The 17,406-nt window shown below is 44.8% G+C and overlaps 1 protein-coding gene across 5 annotated transcripts in view; it reads right to left on the bottom strand.

Moving 5' to 3' along the window:
- The window catches only part of shank2b (SH3 and multiple ankyrin repeat domains 2b), a 157,879-nt gene that overhangs the window by 47,860 nt on the left and 92,613 nt on the right, over positions 1–17,406 (bottom strand). For all 5 annotated transcript variants that reach the window (XM_029256178.1, XM_029256179.1, XM_029256180.1 and 2 more), the window contains 2 exons: positions 9,536–9,617; positions 1,282–1,364 (listed from right to left, as the gene is read on the bottom strand). In XM_029256178.1, the coding sequence (XP_029112011.1) occupies positions 1,282–1,364; positions 9,536–9,617 (165 nt within the window). The remainder of the gene's footprint in view (positions 1–1,281; positions 1,365–9,535; positions 9,618–17,406) is intronic.

The following is a 17,406-nucleotide window of genomic DNA, read 5'->3' as shown; positions in this document are numbered from 1 at the left end:
ACATCAAAGACAACATTAACACAGAGCACAGGACCGTAATTCTCAGAGGCCTTGCATGACGGAAAATAAGGCTATGGGGGGGGGGTCACCTAAATTTATCCACCGAGACGAGTGTTCACTACCTTACATTATTGTATATGTCCATATATTTTTAACATGTACATACAGTGGACTGGAGGGGGCCAAATGCTACACACAGAAATGTGGCCCCTCGCAGTCTTGCGACTGCTTGACCAACCCCCTGTCTACCTGACAATGATGTTGACATTAGTCTTCCTGCCTGCAAGGAATTGTGGGTGACAAGTGACACTTTGAGTGCAAGACATGCATGGCCTGTGCCCCCCTCAGCATACCCAGATGACCCCCGGTGCCTGTCCTGCTATGGGAGTGAGGGGGCTCACTATGGGGGCGGTCACTTCTCCAGACCACTGCATCACCGTCGCAGACTTGCCTAGAATATTCTATGTTCTTGTGATCCCTGTCATACTCAGTTCAGCCCCGTGTACTACTGCTTCCCCATCTTTTAAAAACCTCATAAACAAAAAAATAAAGAAAAACCCAGAGTAAAAAATTTAACAGGAAACAGCTTAGAAACACGAGCAATTCATTACATATTTTACAACCAGAATAAACACTGGTATCATTATCAGAGACGCCACTTCCACATGAGATGCTATTTATAAACGAACAAAAACATTTTATGATGGAATCTCAGATTTAGCATGGAGCATCTCCAGACACAGCATTTAAGCAAGTAAATATAATTCACGTTCCAAAAGGGGAGAGAAATACGGATGAGTCAGAAAAAACAGCAAAGGTGCCAGCTCACATGAAAACATGCAAAAGCACAGATTATTTGAAATTAAGGGGCAAGCTTCAATTTTTAAGACTTCCGCAGGAGACCCAAGTGTCCACCCTTTGACTGAGGGTGGTTTTTACATTACTTTACAAAATATAAACCACAATAATAACAAAAGGGTGTTACTGACAACATGAGAAAGGGATCATTAACAGTGACACTGTAGCACAATTTTGGGAGGTGGGGTAGCTCAGTAATATGAGCATAAAAGAAGCAGCTTCACTGAGCTGTCACTTGTCAAATATATATGTGATCCTCGGTGAGATATGGCAAAAGGAAGAAAAACAAATCAATAAACAAACAGCAGGAGGGACCGGGAGATTCACACTTGGGGCGGCAAGACAACTGAACTGAATGTTTCACACATAGTCAGAGACTTTTTGTTCTTATAAGACTTATTTTCCGAAGGGGTTCTGACCTACCTTTGGCCCCTCGCAGCACGAAGCCGAACCCTTCATTGTCCTTCTTCTGCAGGACAACGGTCTTCTCGTCGATTACGCAGTCGCTGTGGAGGAGATTGCGCGCATAGCGCCCGTTATTGCAGCCCATCATCCTCATCATGGCCACGGCCGCGCGGCCCGAGTGCATGCTCATGGGGACGGGCGTCCAGCGCCGAGGGGGCGAGCCCAGCATCTCAGTCGCAGGACGAGCACACGGAGGACCAGGTGGAGAAAGAGACGAGGAGCACCGCCGCCAGCAGGAGCAGTGGCAGCGGGAGCAGCGGGAGCAGCAGCAGCAGCAGCGGCGGCGGCAGCCGAGCTGCAGAACGCGGAGCTGTCACCCTGGGAACGGCGCACGGGGGCCGGACCGCGGCGGACACGAGCATCACCGACTACATGGATGACGAAACCGGCGGTGCGAAACGGAGCAGCGAGAAAATATTAATAATGACACGACACGAAGCGAGCTACAAGGACTCGGAGAGGCTCTGAGGGAGCATCACAGCGCTGGCACCGGAGCTGCAGGGCCGTGCGACGCGTGCGGTCACCGGCGGGGCGGCGGTGCGGGGCGGCCGAGGCGGGGCGGCGTTGGGGCGCAGCGCGCGGGCATCGCGATGCTGTTTCCATTCAAGACCGGGGGGCGAAGCGTACGCGTCCGCGGCGTCGAGGAGCCGCGCGGGAAGGTGCCAAACCAACGCGGGGAAGACGGGAAGGGGGGAGGGGAAGACGGGAAGGGCAGGGGGGGAGAAGAGGAGCACAGTCGGTCCAGCAAGTGTGATGTCGGCTGACGACGTTGCGGTTGCCGCGCGCGCCTCTGTGTGTGCGCGCGTGTGTTTTGCACCACGGCGCTCTGAGGCTGAGGAGGAGGAGATGTTGATGTGTGAGATGTTTTTGTGTGTGTGTGTGTGTGTGTGAGGGAGGGAGGGAGGGAGGGAGGGAGGGAGAGAAGGGGGGGGGGGGGGGGAGAGAGACAGAGACAGAGAGAGAGAGAGAGAGAGAGAGAGAGAGAGAGAGGGATGCGGCGGCTGTTCTCCGGTTCTCCCTCCCTCCGTCTCCGCGACCGCAGCCCGTCTGCGCGCTCCGACAGCCCACCCCGCTGACAGCCAGTATCCCGGCTGCTCAACGTCAGCAGCGCGAGCGCTTCTGCACAGCCTTTACATAACAAACAGGACACCCGGCCGCCGGAGACTCGGCGGGCAGCAGTGGGAAGTTGAGAGGTGCGCGAGCCCATGAGCGGGGGATGGCGGGAAGAGTCTGGTGCATTGGTTGGGGACCCTGAGGAGACATTGGGGACCCTGACACTGAAGACCCTGAGGAGAAATTCACAGGGCGCACCGTGTATAAACAAGCACACAAAAATCTATACATTAATACCACGTCAAACTAAAGAAACGCACAGTTGCCACGATAGATAGTATTATAATATACAGGTTGTCTGTCCGTGACGTAGGGAACCCTTAGGCGACCTACGCAAAAGACCACACACAGCAGAAATAAACACGTTTAAATTATTAAATGAATTATATCAAATGTTATAGCAGTATTTTATCTAAAATTAGACAGGTCTGCGACATATACTGACGTATTTTATCTACAATTGTCTAATGTTATATCATGTATTATCTTACTGCGGCAATGTTTATATATAGTGCTGTGCAAAAGTCTTAGGCACTTTGATGTTTCAGAAAAAATTTTTTAATGTCTTCTGCATTAGTGTCAATGGGACAGAGCATATTTTAGATTTCCAAGCATTCCTTCTGAAAAAAGTTACAGTATTACAGTAACGGTTTTGTATGTCTTTAAGAAAGAAAGTACACACACATTTTCTGAAACCACTTGTCCCAAAGCAGGGTTGGGGGAAACCAGAGCGCATCCCAGCAATGCAGGGTGCAAGGCTGGAAGGGGAGGGGACACACCCAGGACAGTACGCCAGTCCATTGCAAGGCACCCTAAGCGGGACTTGAACCCCAGACCCACCAGAAAGCAGGCATAGGCCAAGCCCGCCGCAACCTTACACGAGACAAGCAGCTGTTGACGATGGATGGTTACTAAGCTTTGTAGGAAGTTTATTAATAAAGAGCATTTTTTTTTGGATACATGCTTACGTCACAGCCCCCCTCCCACTGTATATATGTATTATAGACCACTACCTCAATAAGATAATTGTAACTTTGAACTTTATAAAAATAATGCTCAACTGTGAAGTTCATGAAATGTGGTGAACACTAAGAATACACACCATCTTCCACCTGAATACTTCATGACTAAGACACCTTGGAGTAGAAGAAATGTACATATGAGTATGTATATGTTACTGGCTTATTAAGCTCAACATGTTTAAAAGAACTAAGTGCCATGATATTATGATACCAGTCGTTCGTGGTTAACCGAAGTGGGAGGCATAAGACAAGCTTCTCAAAGAGCTTTTCTTCCGTTTCCTAAATCCTTCCTCACATAACAGCCGGTTAAGTTTATGAAGTTAATTTTATCCAGGCTGTTATGTGATTGTGTTTTTTCTTTTTTTTTTTGGTCATGGTGTCAATGTGGCTGCCAGTGTGTGGGCTGCAGCAGTATACAGTACAAGTAGAGAAGCAAAAACAAACACAAATGTACTTGTGGCCATTTCTGACTCTCATGGCCACCATGGGCACCAAATGACTGAATTGCGCGTGACAAACTGCCCCTCAAACGTCTGCGTTTCACGTGTGGGGCATCTGAAGGCTTTGGAAATGCTGTAAATGTCAGAGACGAGGAGGAGATGGCTGTTCCTGCAGGGCCCGCCGCACCCGGCCGCTCCGTTGCCCTGGTAGCAAAACTTGTTTTTAAAGGACGCCGCAGACCTGTCACAGCGCAACGGGGTTATTAAAATCCGAGGCTGCTGATGAATGAATGCCTTTGGTTGGAAGCGTTATCGCTCTGTTAAAATGGTTATTGTAGCGGGGATCAGAGTGTGATAAATTCAACCTCTTCCGCCCGTTCGCAAAGGGGTCCATCCTTTATCGCCAGCACTTCACCACACGATGCTGTGCTGACAGCTGGTGCCGGGCTGCTGAAGATTAATGGTACTGTAGCCTTGAATTTCTGGCCTAGGACGACGACTCCGATAGTTCTGTCCGTTGCCAGAGGATTTACAATGCAGCATGTCACCACAGAGCACTGTTTCAAAAATATTCTTTTCTCTCTGACATTTATGAAGACGAAGTGACTCTCCATTCTCTTCTAAATGAGTGCCCTGGCCTATTTACTACCACACTGGCGTGGATATTTTGCCATTCATGTAAAATTAACAAATATGTCCTGTTTGTAAAATATATATATATATATATATATATATATATATATAAAAATAAAACACAACATACTGTATAATACACACACACACACACACACACACACACACACACACACACACACACACACACACACAGAGTCTACAGCTGCTTGTCCCAAGTGGGAGCACGACCAGCCGGAGCCTACCCGGCAGCATGAGGCCAGAGGGGGAGGGAGCGCATCCAGGGCAGGATGCCAGTCCGCCCACAAGGCACCCCAAGCAGGGTTCGAGCCCCAGACCCGCCACAAAGCAGGCACAAGCCAAACCCGCTGCACCACTGCCACCGCCGCCCCCACTGTATAATATTCAACTACAAATGTTTAAACAAAGAGCTAAGCTATGATGTAGCAGTCCAGTAAATTTTATACCTTATAGTTTGAATGACTATATTTACATTTATTCACTAAGCCAACGCTTTTCTCCAAAGCAACTTACAATGTTAACGTACTTACAATTAGTTTACTCATTTATACAGCTGGGCAACATTCCTGGAGCAATTTTAAGTTAAGTACCTTGCTCAAGGATACTACAGCTGGAGGGGAGATTCAAACTTATGAAGGACCTTAAATGACCAAACTAGGAAGGTGCCAATAGAGGGCATAAAATGTCTTGCCTATGTAAATCGCAGCCCAGGAGTTCTTTTAAATGTGAAGTCCAAACTTTGAAAAAAACCAAGCTACTTATAGGACTTAACTCGGCGTTTGTTGTTACCTCAGGGGGTGCGGTGGCACAGTGGGTTGGACCTCAGTCCTGCTCTCCGGTGGGTCTGGGGTTCGAGTCCCGCTTGGGGTGCCTTGCGACGGACTGGCGTCCCGTCCTGGGTGTGTCCCCTCCCCCTCCAGCCCTACGCCCTGAGTTGCCGGGTTAGGCTCCGGTTCCCCGTGACCCCGTATGGGACAAGCGGCTCTGAAGATGTGTGTGTGTGTGTGTTGTTACCTCTGACTATTTTGCGTGAGTTTCTTGCACAAAAAGATATTTTTACACATAAACTACTTCCTGCTTCCTACAGACACTCCTTTCAACACAAAACCCAAACTGTATGCCTGATAAACACACCCCACTGCTTCCCCTGGTGGAAACAGCTCTAGTAATCTATCCGTCCATTTTGAGGACTGCTTATTCAGTAAAGGGTCACACTGGTGTTGGGCCAATCTCAGGAAGCATACAACATAAGGCTGAATACACACTGGATGAGATGGCAGACCATTACAGGGTAATGGCACTCATAAACATACACCAAAGGCAATTCAGTGTCACCAATCCTCCTGAAACCCATGTCTTTGGATTCTGGGCGGAAACCAGAGCCCCTGGAATGAACCCATACTAACATGGGAAGAACAAGTAAACTTCACATAGTTGTTTTCAAACCCAAACACATGGCTTAGGGCCTATGAAGGAGAGAGGTGAAAAGTATTTCAAGTTAAGAATTTTTGTCCCCCCCCCCCCCTTTTTCTTTTAATTAGCTAACACTACATCAATATGTGGCAAAGTCTGACATGGACAGCAAAAAATGTTCTGTAACAAAATTTATTGCAACAAGATAAAATGCATATTATTCAAAGCAAGCACCTGTAAACTCGCCTGTAGACTGTACTCTAACAAATACTTTGGTTGCTACCATCTTCAACATCATATCCTGCAGTACAGTCTAATAGTAAAAGAACATGCTACTTCATGCCTTCTGTTAATATGAAACAAGAACTAAGATTACCTTGAACTGAAATAAACATACATATGTTTTCTTTATGGTTTTGACATTAAAATACCCCTACTTTGGAGATGTGGTGCCAAGATTTTAACCATCGTTAACTGTATGTTAACTGTCTATGTGGTTTTGCAGCATTTCAAGTAATTTCTGAAATTGTGACAATACAAATTATTGAAAGTGAGAGATCAAATACCTGTCTGTAGTAAAACACACCAAGGTATGTATTATAACAAGCTCCAATATGAAAGGGGCGAATTTCCCCTTTAGAAAAAGGTCCTGGACCCACTGGGCTAAATGCATGTTTTCCTTCCTTACATAAAAGACTGCTTGCTCACATAATAAATAAATCTTGATTGCCATCAACTTTGACAGCTAGCTACTTGGCAGAGCTGGTAAGAGGTTTCAGCAAAATGTCCAGCAGAGTTTATCCACTGAGATGAATGTCCCCTTTTCTTTCTTGGGCAGCTCAGAGCATATCTTCATGTTGGTTCAAGGAGGGTGGGCCTGTGGCTAAATCACACCACTATCTCAGCTGCCAGTCTCCCACACTATCATCTAAATGTCTGTGTAACACCAGGGAAAAGTCTGTGATCACTGCATTGCTGCAATATTGCACCAGCCCAGTTAAGATGTCAGTCCCCAACTGCCATCCCATGCAAAGTAAAAGCAGTAAATATGGAGACCAGGTTCACCTTGACCTAAATAAACAGTGAGCCTCTATGCAAACCTCAACTTACAGCATGTATGTTGATGGAATTTCATCAAAAAAGGGCACCTGTCTATAATTTGAGTAGAGGAAGCACAAATGTTTGGCAATACCTCATCCATGTTTCTTTAATGAAACTGAATCGGAAACTTGCTGGCATTCAGAAGGGTCATACACAGTTCATAGAGGCTTGGCCTTTCCCTCACGCTGACCTTATCCAGAGTTCTTAACTGAAAGGTCTCAAAGCAAACCAGGTGAAACTCATACAAGCATGAAAAAACACAGAAAAAAATTCCCAATTAAACATGGGTTCCACAATGTGCTAAAGGCACTGCATGAATACTTTTTTCCACTTTACCAAGAAATTTTAGTGACTTTTTCCTCATTTGCAACACACAATGCACAACAGCCGTTCAGAGTGGCAAGTCTAAAAACGTACCACTCTTTGCAAATTCAAAGGAGAATAGAGAAGATATATTAGTTATGTTTGAGCTTAGTACTTTTAATAACCTCCCGATGACCCCTTCAAACTGGGAGTCACTGGTCAAGTGCATCATTACTACTTGACACTGAACTTGAGCTAAGTATCACATTGCAAGAACTGCATTTGTAAGGGACTTATTATATGCTTTTGAGTAACTCCTTTGAATTTTTTTAAGTGACGATTGCTTCATATTTCAGAGGGATGGGATTGCTCAGACATTTCATTTTCTCTTTGGAGAGCAAATCTGTCAGCAGTAGCTCCAACCCTGGAGTCGTCTAACAGAACATCATGAACATAGGTAACTGCTGTGGTGCAGGCAGCCTGTCCATGCTGACTCACGAGTCACTGACGTTCGATCTCCATGTGAGGAATCGGTGTCTTAATGACTTCCAGCTACCCTTGCCGCCATTTGGCTGGATCAATTAGATTGTAACTGACGAATGGAGGCATATTTGTATACACGCTAGGACACTTAGATGGCCCTGCCAGTCCCTACAAATATGATTTCCTCACAATAGATAACAGTCCCAGAATGCTGGGGATGCTAATTCACTATCATGATTAGCAGAACAATAATCAATTACCCCCTGACAGTAAACTCAAACACAGGCGAGGAAAAGGGGTTCTTGTCTAATGAGTAGACAGCCAACATGTTCTGTCACAAAAGCAGAAATAACCAACTCCCTTGTTCTTTTTTTCTTTGGTGGGCACTCTACCTCATTTCAATTTTTTTTCTGAAGCGGCAAACAAATGACACTTTGAGGAAAAATAAATGTTTCTCTTTTAGAATAAGTGTCAACTAGGCTCTCTTCTGTGCTGCAGGCCTCGTGAAGTATCACGTGCATCTGTGTTACACCAAATTCGCATGGTCCATTCAACAAACAAAGGTGGGCTTCATAAATCCCACCATAAATCAAGGGAGATACTGGAATAAGTTTCACAGAAACATTAGTTAAGGGTGTTGCTCCATGACAGAAACACAAAAATATGCAATCTATTTGTCTCCCTTTCTAGATCAGGATAGGACTATTGAAAGTCTCCACATTAGGATACTGGTAGTTAACAAAACAAAAACCAAATTTTAAACAAACAAAGAAAACAAGTAATCAGTTGAGCATTTTATGCAACTTGTTTGAATTCTTCACATACTGACCTGCGAAAATTTGTACTGCTCAAATGGTGGAGTTAAGATTTTTGCATTAGGAGTAGAGTAAAACATGGTTGCCCTGAAGAAGTTAAACATAAGCATGAGGCAGCTGCGGTAAATGACTGCAGCTTCTACACATGCATAGATGGATAATAAAATTTGCTGGAAATAAAGCTTTACGGCAGGCATGCAGAAATAGCAGAGAAAAGCAATGCTGCAGAAATGAAAGCAAGAGACTCTGCATCCTTTGCTGGTTTATGACAGTTTATTTACACATTGTTCAGAGAATCCGATTCATATTAAACTACTAATTTTTTAGTCAATTACTCTTGTGTCAATGTTTTCTTCTAGAGCTGGACAGTGCTTTTGGGAAGATTATTTTTGCTTTTACTTTGTTGATATGATGTAGATAAAAAGCTCAGTTAATTACTGGGATTCCTCTGCAGAGTCCTGGAGAAAACCGTGTAAACTGCAGTACACCACTTATTCATCCCTCTCTCTGGAGAAGAAATAAATGTGTGGCTTTTTCAATTCTTGATAGAAAGTTTCTAAGCAACCTTTACATTCCAGGCTACCCCCTTCAGCCTGAAAAAGGTCAGATCTGGATTCCTCTGACTGGACAAATGTCCCTATGCAGCATTAAAGCCCTTTAGTGTACCCCTTAAAATGATCAAGATTTTTCCCTTTGTTTACGATAAGAAACAAAATCTACTGTAAATTCTTCATTTTATGCCCCATTATGATTTTACACACCGGTGCCACAGTATTACAGCAGTAACTGAAGTCAAGTTTGTAATTTATATCAAATTCCAAATACCACATCAAATTCCTAATAACAGACCTACAGGTCAAACTCTTACCTCGAAGCATCAAAACTGTCATAGGAGCCAACGGTATAGTGTCTGAAGAGCTTCTTCCTGTCGGACCTGTCCGTTCTGGTTTCTGCAGGGATAAGACGGCCAACAATCAATTTCCATCAAAAACTTGGTGACCACGGAACAATTATCCAGAGAGAGCTGGGTCACTGGATGATCTCCCTGATATCACATACACGACTACTCGCATCAAATCAATGTGATCTCAGCACACTGAGTGCTGTGCCCTAATTATTTACTTCCAGGGCAAAAAGCTGTGTGAGCATTGCAGGTGACCATTAGTCTTCATTACAGCACAGGGAAAACTGCTGCCAGCAGCCCTCCAGGCTCAGAAAGAAGAACAAGCTCTTCTTGAGAGTGCACTTTAGAGCTCTTTTTACAGTAGTCAACCCTTTTCAGGACTTGCTGTTGACTGGCGAGATTGCAAAAGTGGTCATCTTCCTACGAGTCAAACCAACTGTACTTCTCCCTTCTGAATACTAAACTATGATGAACAGGCAACATTTAACAGATTCAGAATTTAATGTATTTATACTTATATGTACTTATGGTCCAAAATGCAGCACAAAGAAAGAAACTATGCTAAAATGACTACTCAATAAGAAGTCAAAAGAAGCCCGAGCGACATACAGGAAGCAGAGAGGATAAGACAGGGGGCTTCTTTCATGAAGACCAAGACACTTGACTCCCACACACACACCACAAAACCATATTGCAATTGATATTCAAGAGCAGCTGAAAAACCTGGACTGCTGTGCCGCTGGGAAAATTAAAAATATCCCGCGCTGAGAGATGACATCAGAGCAGACTTAGCACAGAAAGAGCCAGGCACTGAGGTGCAGGTGAAGGAGAATTCCTCCACACGCATTTCTGTGGCAACACTTTGCATCATGTACTGCAACACAAATATGAAAGGGAAAAAATGGGGTCAAAACCTCTGGAAAAGTTTTCTCGTGGCATATTTTGTAAAACTTAGGTGACATAATATTACCCCATGGCCAACTAAGGGTATTTGGTGGTTGAAGAGGGACAGGGTATAGGACAGGTACAGCTGGTGTGCTATGGATACACACTGAAGTAGAGGAGAATAGCAGGGCCACAGGGTGAAGATAGGAGTGTGGGTTAGGTCCCAACATTTCTGTTACAAGTACAGCAGTTGGTAGGGGTAATGCTGGTAAGGCTCTCTCTCAGCATGGCCCCTTAACCACTGGCCGTGGTCACCAGGGGATGAAGCCCAGCACCAGCTAATCAATTGTGTGCCTCTTTCAGTGGGTGGCTGATTCACTCAGCAAGGTGCTACAGATTGCTGCTGATGACACTGCATTAAGCAAAAGGTGTGGGGGGGGGGGGGGGGGGGGGGGGGGGTTGTTGGCAAAACGGTAGTTGCAATCCAGGCAGACAAAAGAGTACGGGAGACTGCTGGTTAGAGCGAGAGCTCCTGTTCAAGAAAGCTACCGGGAGGCCAAACACTCTGCTATGCGGCCACGAGACGTCTGCTGTCGCGGAGGAGAACTGCAGCAGATGTGTCCTTATGTCTCTTCGTTTGACACGCTGCAATAGCAATTGTCAGAAGGCTGCGTGGGATTTGGCACTTCCCCTCTCGACCTGCGTTAGCCACTCGACTGCTGGCAGGAGCTGGAGTGGGCTCACGGTTGCTGCCGCCTGGGCTTCTCCATCCTGTTCATCTGGGCTGCATGTACTGAACAGCCTCCCCTCACATGTAACCAGGTCTGTGATAGAAGCGCCGCTCCGCTCCTCATCCTGCTATTATGTACAATCAGCCAGTCAATGTGAAAGAAAAGAGGCTCCAACCTCCCCATCTGTGATGCCCCCAATGTCTCTCCATCAGGGTCACCCTGCCAAAGCTCTGGGGCAAAGGCTTTGGAGCACACCCAGCGTATCCACATGCTCAAATGCCAGGAGGAAAAAGCGTGACATGACAACACCGCACAGCTTTGACAGCAGATAGTAAGCAGTACAGTTCCAGCAATTATGTCAGGAGCAGTGTATGAGTGCACAGCCTATGAAGCAAGACATGCTCAAATAAACATTAATACTGAAGCTTTGAACTGCTTGATTCCCATAACACCAAAGTGTACCCTGTGTACCACACTGAATAAACCCAAAAATATAAAACTGACAGCAAAAAAATGACAACACAAATTCTGAGAATAAGCAGACTCTAAAGTTAATGGAAGTTGTCTTTAACAATTTCGACATATTGCTCAGCAACTAAGGAAAATGTATTGTGAACAGCATAACCCAATGCCTAAACACAACAGCACAGCCAGAAATTCAGTGCTTCTGGTGTTTGAGCAGGAATACAGCATTCAGACTGTCAGGTAGCCTACAATGCAGAATGAGAACACAATGTTAAGCAGCAGGCCCAAGCTGCTGTCCACGGGTTTGCCATGCACACAAAGCACTGATATTCACAAGCGTAAGCATTCCTGTCCCTCCACCGCCATTCCTGCCCCCAAAGTCAGCCAGCCGAGCCCCACGGTACCTCCAAAGTGAACTTTCTTCCTGGATTTGGGAGTCTCTTCCATTGGAGCCCTGATTTCCCGCGTCTCTCCAGCTGACTGCAGTTTCCTGGAACCCTGAGGTGAGGACACGAGCCCCACTGTCACCCCTCAGAGTGCGGCGCCCGACCAAATGCGCCCACAAACTTTCAAGTATCCCAGACGCGGCGTGTGAGTGGCCATAATCGACACCGTAGAATACGGTAAGCACACTGTACTGAGAAAGAACCCTATTCAAGCTCCGTTCTTAGTGCTGCCGGGAGAGAGAGGGAGAGAGAGGAAAAAAAGTACAAAAAAGAGGAAAAAAAAAGCCTATATCATGCCAAGGCCCACTCCATAGCAACCGGGGTGTACAGTGTAGAGAAGGTTTCCATGGAGATGCATCAATCAGGAAGGTCCATGAGTGTTGCACTGAAGAGTTCCTGAGAGACTGGAGCGATTAGGCATGTTAGGATCGACCAGAAGGGAGGAGATATGTATTCACAAAATCAGAATGTATATGGGCTTCTGCTTTCCAAAAAGGACACCTCATTCACCCGTAGTGTTTATGTCCACTGCTTGCTATTCCTTTTTTACGAAGGACAAAATGTATACAGAAGGCTTTATACAGCAGGGAACACGGCTGATGGGTAAGGCGATAACTGTAGTATATCTGTTAACAAAATCACAATATCACAAATTATATCACAGTAATAACTTTGCAATGCTTAAAGAAGTTTTGGTTATGCTAATAAGCAATATGATTAAGGTTAAGAAAAGTAAAGCAAAAGAAGCATCAGATTACACATTTTTTATTTTACAGTCTTGCCACAAATTATTTCTTGACCAGCGGGTGATAACAGATGAAGTGTGATATTTAAACACTTGAGAGGGAAAAAAAAAAAAAGAAAAGCTGAACTGAAAATGAAGCGACAATTAGGACTGCAGCCAGAGCAATTTTTAATCATTTGGAAAAAAACGAAAAATTATAAATTGCATATCATACTGCATGTGTATTTATAATATTAAGGTATGTAGAAAGAATACGTAAGAAACTGCTTCACAAACATCCAAATTCAAGTGAATATTCACCACGTGATTAATGCTGCTTTCTACCACCTTCATATTTATTTTGTCAAAAAAAAATGCCTACAATTATTGAACGTACTCCATAGCTGAATGTGTTGGCAAGTTTTTATGCTAATGCTCCTTGCTATGGGAAAGCATGCAAGCAATTAACCACAACTAAATAGCCTTACAATACTATGGATTTGAAGTATTATTTTATTCATTCAAAGAACTGTGGCTTTACGTGGTGGTATGTGAGAATGGCAGTGGAGGGAACTTTGTGTGTGCCGCGTGTGAGTGAGCATGTCTATCAGTGTGTGTTCATGCACTCAGCCTGTGTGTGTGTGTCTGTGTGTGTGAGAGAGAAAGAAAAACAGTACAAGAAGGAAAAACAAAGGAAAGGCAAAAAAAAGAAGAGAATAAAGGGAGGACAGAAAAAGCAGCAGGAACAGAGCGGGAGTGAGTGCTGTGCTGCTCTCATCTGTAGCAGGGGCACAGAGATGGGCTCTGAGTGGGTGTCTCTGTGTGCCCATGCACATAGAGTGTGCCTGTGTGTGTACGTGTACTTGTATATGGTATGGATATGCTGCGTGGGGACGTATGTACACTGCTATGTGCTATGTGATCGTGTGTGTTTGCACGCACACTAGTGTGTGGGTGAACAGGACGAGCAGCGAGCCGGGAAATGTTGATAAAGGCAAAGCCAGCAGCTTGAGCGCTGTCATTGAGGGATTCTGTGTGAACTTGTGTGTGTGTGTGTGTGTGTGTGTGTGTGTGTGTGTGTGAGAGAGAGAGTGTGAGAGAGACTGTGTGTATACCAATGTATCTGTACACATATTACATCACGTAAGTGTGCGCTTATTTGTGCGTCTGTGTGTGTGTGTGTGTACGTGTATCCAGGCCAGGAGGCTCCAGTGGGAGTGTGGGCCGGGCTGCTATGAGGTGGGCAGCAACAGTAAGCTGGGAAATGTACACAAGGGCAAAGCCAGCAACAGGCCCACTGTCAGCAAGTGTATACAAGTGTGTGTGTGTGTGTGTGTGTGTGTGTGTGTGTGTGGCTACAATTTCCCTCACATGCAGGCCCTTTCTGCTGTCAGACTGTTCCACTAATCAATGCTGATAACCCTCAGTCCTGTGGGGGTGTGTGTCTACAGAGCACAGGTGCACCATACACTCATGCTGTGGTGTGCAGACATGGTGGGAACACATTTGTTTGTGTATGTGTGAATGTGTGTGTGCTGTTGACCGTGTGACTGAAGCTGATATTGACTGGAGGAGCTGCGCACAGTGACCGCCCACTGGCAAGCTGAAGTATCGGTGCAGGGGGTTCTGGATAAAGTTTTGCTTCTCTACAAAGGTCAATGTTACTCGGCGATGGTGACCACGGCACAGCCTGGAAATCTACCGAGACATTCTCCCCCGATGGTACACCCTCAGACAGTTAACACACTTGTCATTTTTAGGGTATCATAGGGTGTTTTACCAGACATAGTACATTTCCACATCGCTTAAACAACACATTTCAGCGGTGCAATTTTTGCAAATCCTGCTCTAAGGTATTTGTGAGGTGGCAGCAAACAGTGAAACAAATCAGATACCTGTAAGGAGCACACAGCCCAAACACACATTCTACACAGTGGCTGCAGCTATTGTATTAGATCCCCTCTGTGACCTAGTTCATTATAACTCTGTTGCGTTTCTGGTGGATTTGCCAGTATCTTCCTCTACTTTTATGTGTTTATTTATTTATTTATTTAAAAAAAAAATTTAAAAAAAATCAGAAGTCAAGATGAAGAGCAATCGCTGAAGCTCACGGGAGTGGCTCTTTGTGTCCTCGGAGCCCAAACACAGCAATTCCAACTTTGTACAGCCATTTGGCACTTACTACACAACTTCTGCAAAATACATATTAATGCACATATCACATATTATGTAAATTTAGCTGAATGAAAAAGGTTTCTGTGCATAGCAGTGTGGATTTTCATAGAAATAGCTTTTGAAGGAAAACCCATTATAATCCCCCCGCATGCAGTCTCCGTTAATGACTTTGCTAGTTAGAGATCTATGGTGTGACTTAATTAAGTGCACTTAACACACAAGGTTCCCAAAGACCCTCCCTGCTCTGCTCTATATAGGGTGTGTGTGTGTGTGTGTGTGTGTGTGTGTATATATAATATATATATATAGTCCCAGAGCTGTGATTCTGACCTGTCATAATTTGCACTAAAGCTCTTTTTGCGCCATTTCTGCCATTTTTGGTTATTGTTATATTCTGCTCTTCTCACTCAGATGTTTAGAAATGAAACATGGGAACAATTATGTGCACCTCTCCACATCGGCTGGTAAGCAGTATATTTCCAAAGTTATCAGCCCATCCCCCACAGACAAAGAGTAATGGATTTCCCACATAAAGACATCACGTCCAACAGCAAGGTCTAATTGTTGCAAAGCTGGCTATTTCACCAAAACCCTGGTGCAGCATTAATTTTACTGTGGTGCCAAACCGTTTGCGAGAAAGGCATTTGCTCTGTTTAATTGTGATCCATTTCCTGTTTTGCAAACACGGCAGACCTAATGCAGCACTTGCACATCTCATCCGCAGGCAAGACGGTTGGTCATTTGTCATTTCTTAAGCAAACACAGAATTTACAAGCATTAATAATTTCAGAACAAAGGTTGTGGGAAAGAATTCCGCGAGCAAAAGGTACTGCCTTTAGAAACGTAATTCTGACTTTACCCTCAGTGTCACCTGCTATAGTCTGTAACATGGCCTACGCCATCAGTGTGGGTGAGGAGACACTGTGGCAGTAATTATAAAGTGACCTTTACCTAGAAAAAGAGGTTTATTAAGGGAAGTTTTTTAAAAAAAAATCCCTACGAATTGTCCATGTGTTAACCAATTAGATTCCTGTGCCAGTTAAACAAAAGAAATGAGACCTTAGTTTAGGTCTATGAGGGAAAATGCCATCTCCCTCACCTGTCTCCCTGTCCTAGAGGCCTAAAGGCCTGGGATCAAGAGCACCACTTGCCAAGCCTGTCTCCTGATCCTACTGTTCAAGGAAGGCATCTCTGTCTTGATGGACTGCGATTACGGATCCTATATGAACCAGGTCCCAAAATATAATATCCTCCCCCTGGGAAAGTAAGGCTCCCTCCCTGTTCCACCACACAACCAGGGCAATGTCAAGTAATTAAATGGACAGAAGCGCCGGGCAACAGCTTCATCTTTGTTATAAGAGCATGCTGAGATTCGATCCAAATTAAACTGCTTGTGTACAATGTCAGTCTCCTAAAGTGGTTTATTAAATGTCTGCTGGTCATGTGACACATTTAAATATCTGCAGTGACTCTGGAAAGATTTAATCACAGCTGTCAGTTACTTTCTACTGTACAAAATTCTGCCCTGGACCCCAAACTTTTCCATGATTAACTGTAAGAATTATGTCTTCCATGACATTCATTTTTCCCAATATTTAGACTTAAAGTGGCAGAAGAATTAGGAGGCTTAATAAACACACACACACACACACACACACACACACACACACACACACACAGAGTCTGAACCGCTTGTCCCATACAGGTTCGTGAGGAACCGGAGCCTAACCCGGCAACACAGGGCGTAAGGCTGGAGGGGGAGGGGACACACCCAGGACGGGACGCCACTCCGTCCCAAGGCACCCCAAACAGGACTCAAACCCCAGACCCACCGGAGAGCAGGACCCGGTCCAACCCACTGCACCACCGCGCCCCCCGCTGAACAAATAGTTTCAGCAAATAAATTCAAAATCCCTTATACGTTGCTGGACAGCAGTGGTGCGTTAATTGTGATTTTCCTGACATGCACACGAGGTCAAGTAGGGGAAAGGTTTCAAAGCAGGAACCCGTACAACTCCTGCTTGACAACCACCTCAAGTTGGTCAAACTGAAATGCATATAGAAGGACACGCCGGAAAAAGTCACCGAAAAGACAGGGTTCCATAGTGAACAGCAGGGCATTAAAATATCTCTTTATAAACATGTCTGTGTTTGATTAACTAACAATGTATTCATCCTAACTGTGCAACAGACATCTACGTTCACAGCCCTGCATTTCATTCTCTTTGAATTTCACTAGTTATGTTTTATTTCATTTTCAATTTTGTTGCTTTAAAAGGGTCTTTTTTTTTTAAATGTGAAATTGTATAGTTAACAACAACAAATGATCATGTTATATTGGATTCACAAGTCCACCCATTCCTCACATTCTGGGTTAATTTGTTCTTGGAAATCACCCATTAGGCAAAT

This window comes from Scleropages formosus, chromosome 11, assembly GCF_900964775.1.
Source record: "Scleropages formosus chromosome 11, fSclFor1.1, whole genome shotgun sequence".
Taxonomy (NCBI): Eukaryota; Metazoa; Chordata; class Actinopteri; order Osteoglossiformes; family Osteoglossidae; genus Scleropages; species Scleropages formosus.
Note: the sequence above shows the minus strand (reverse complement) of the source record. Positions and strands in the feature narration are given on the sequence as shown.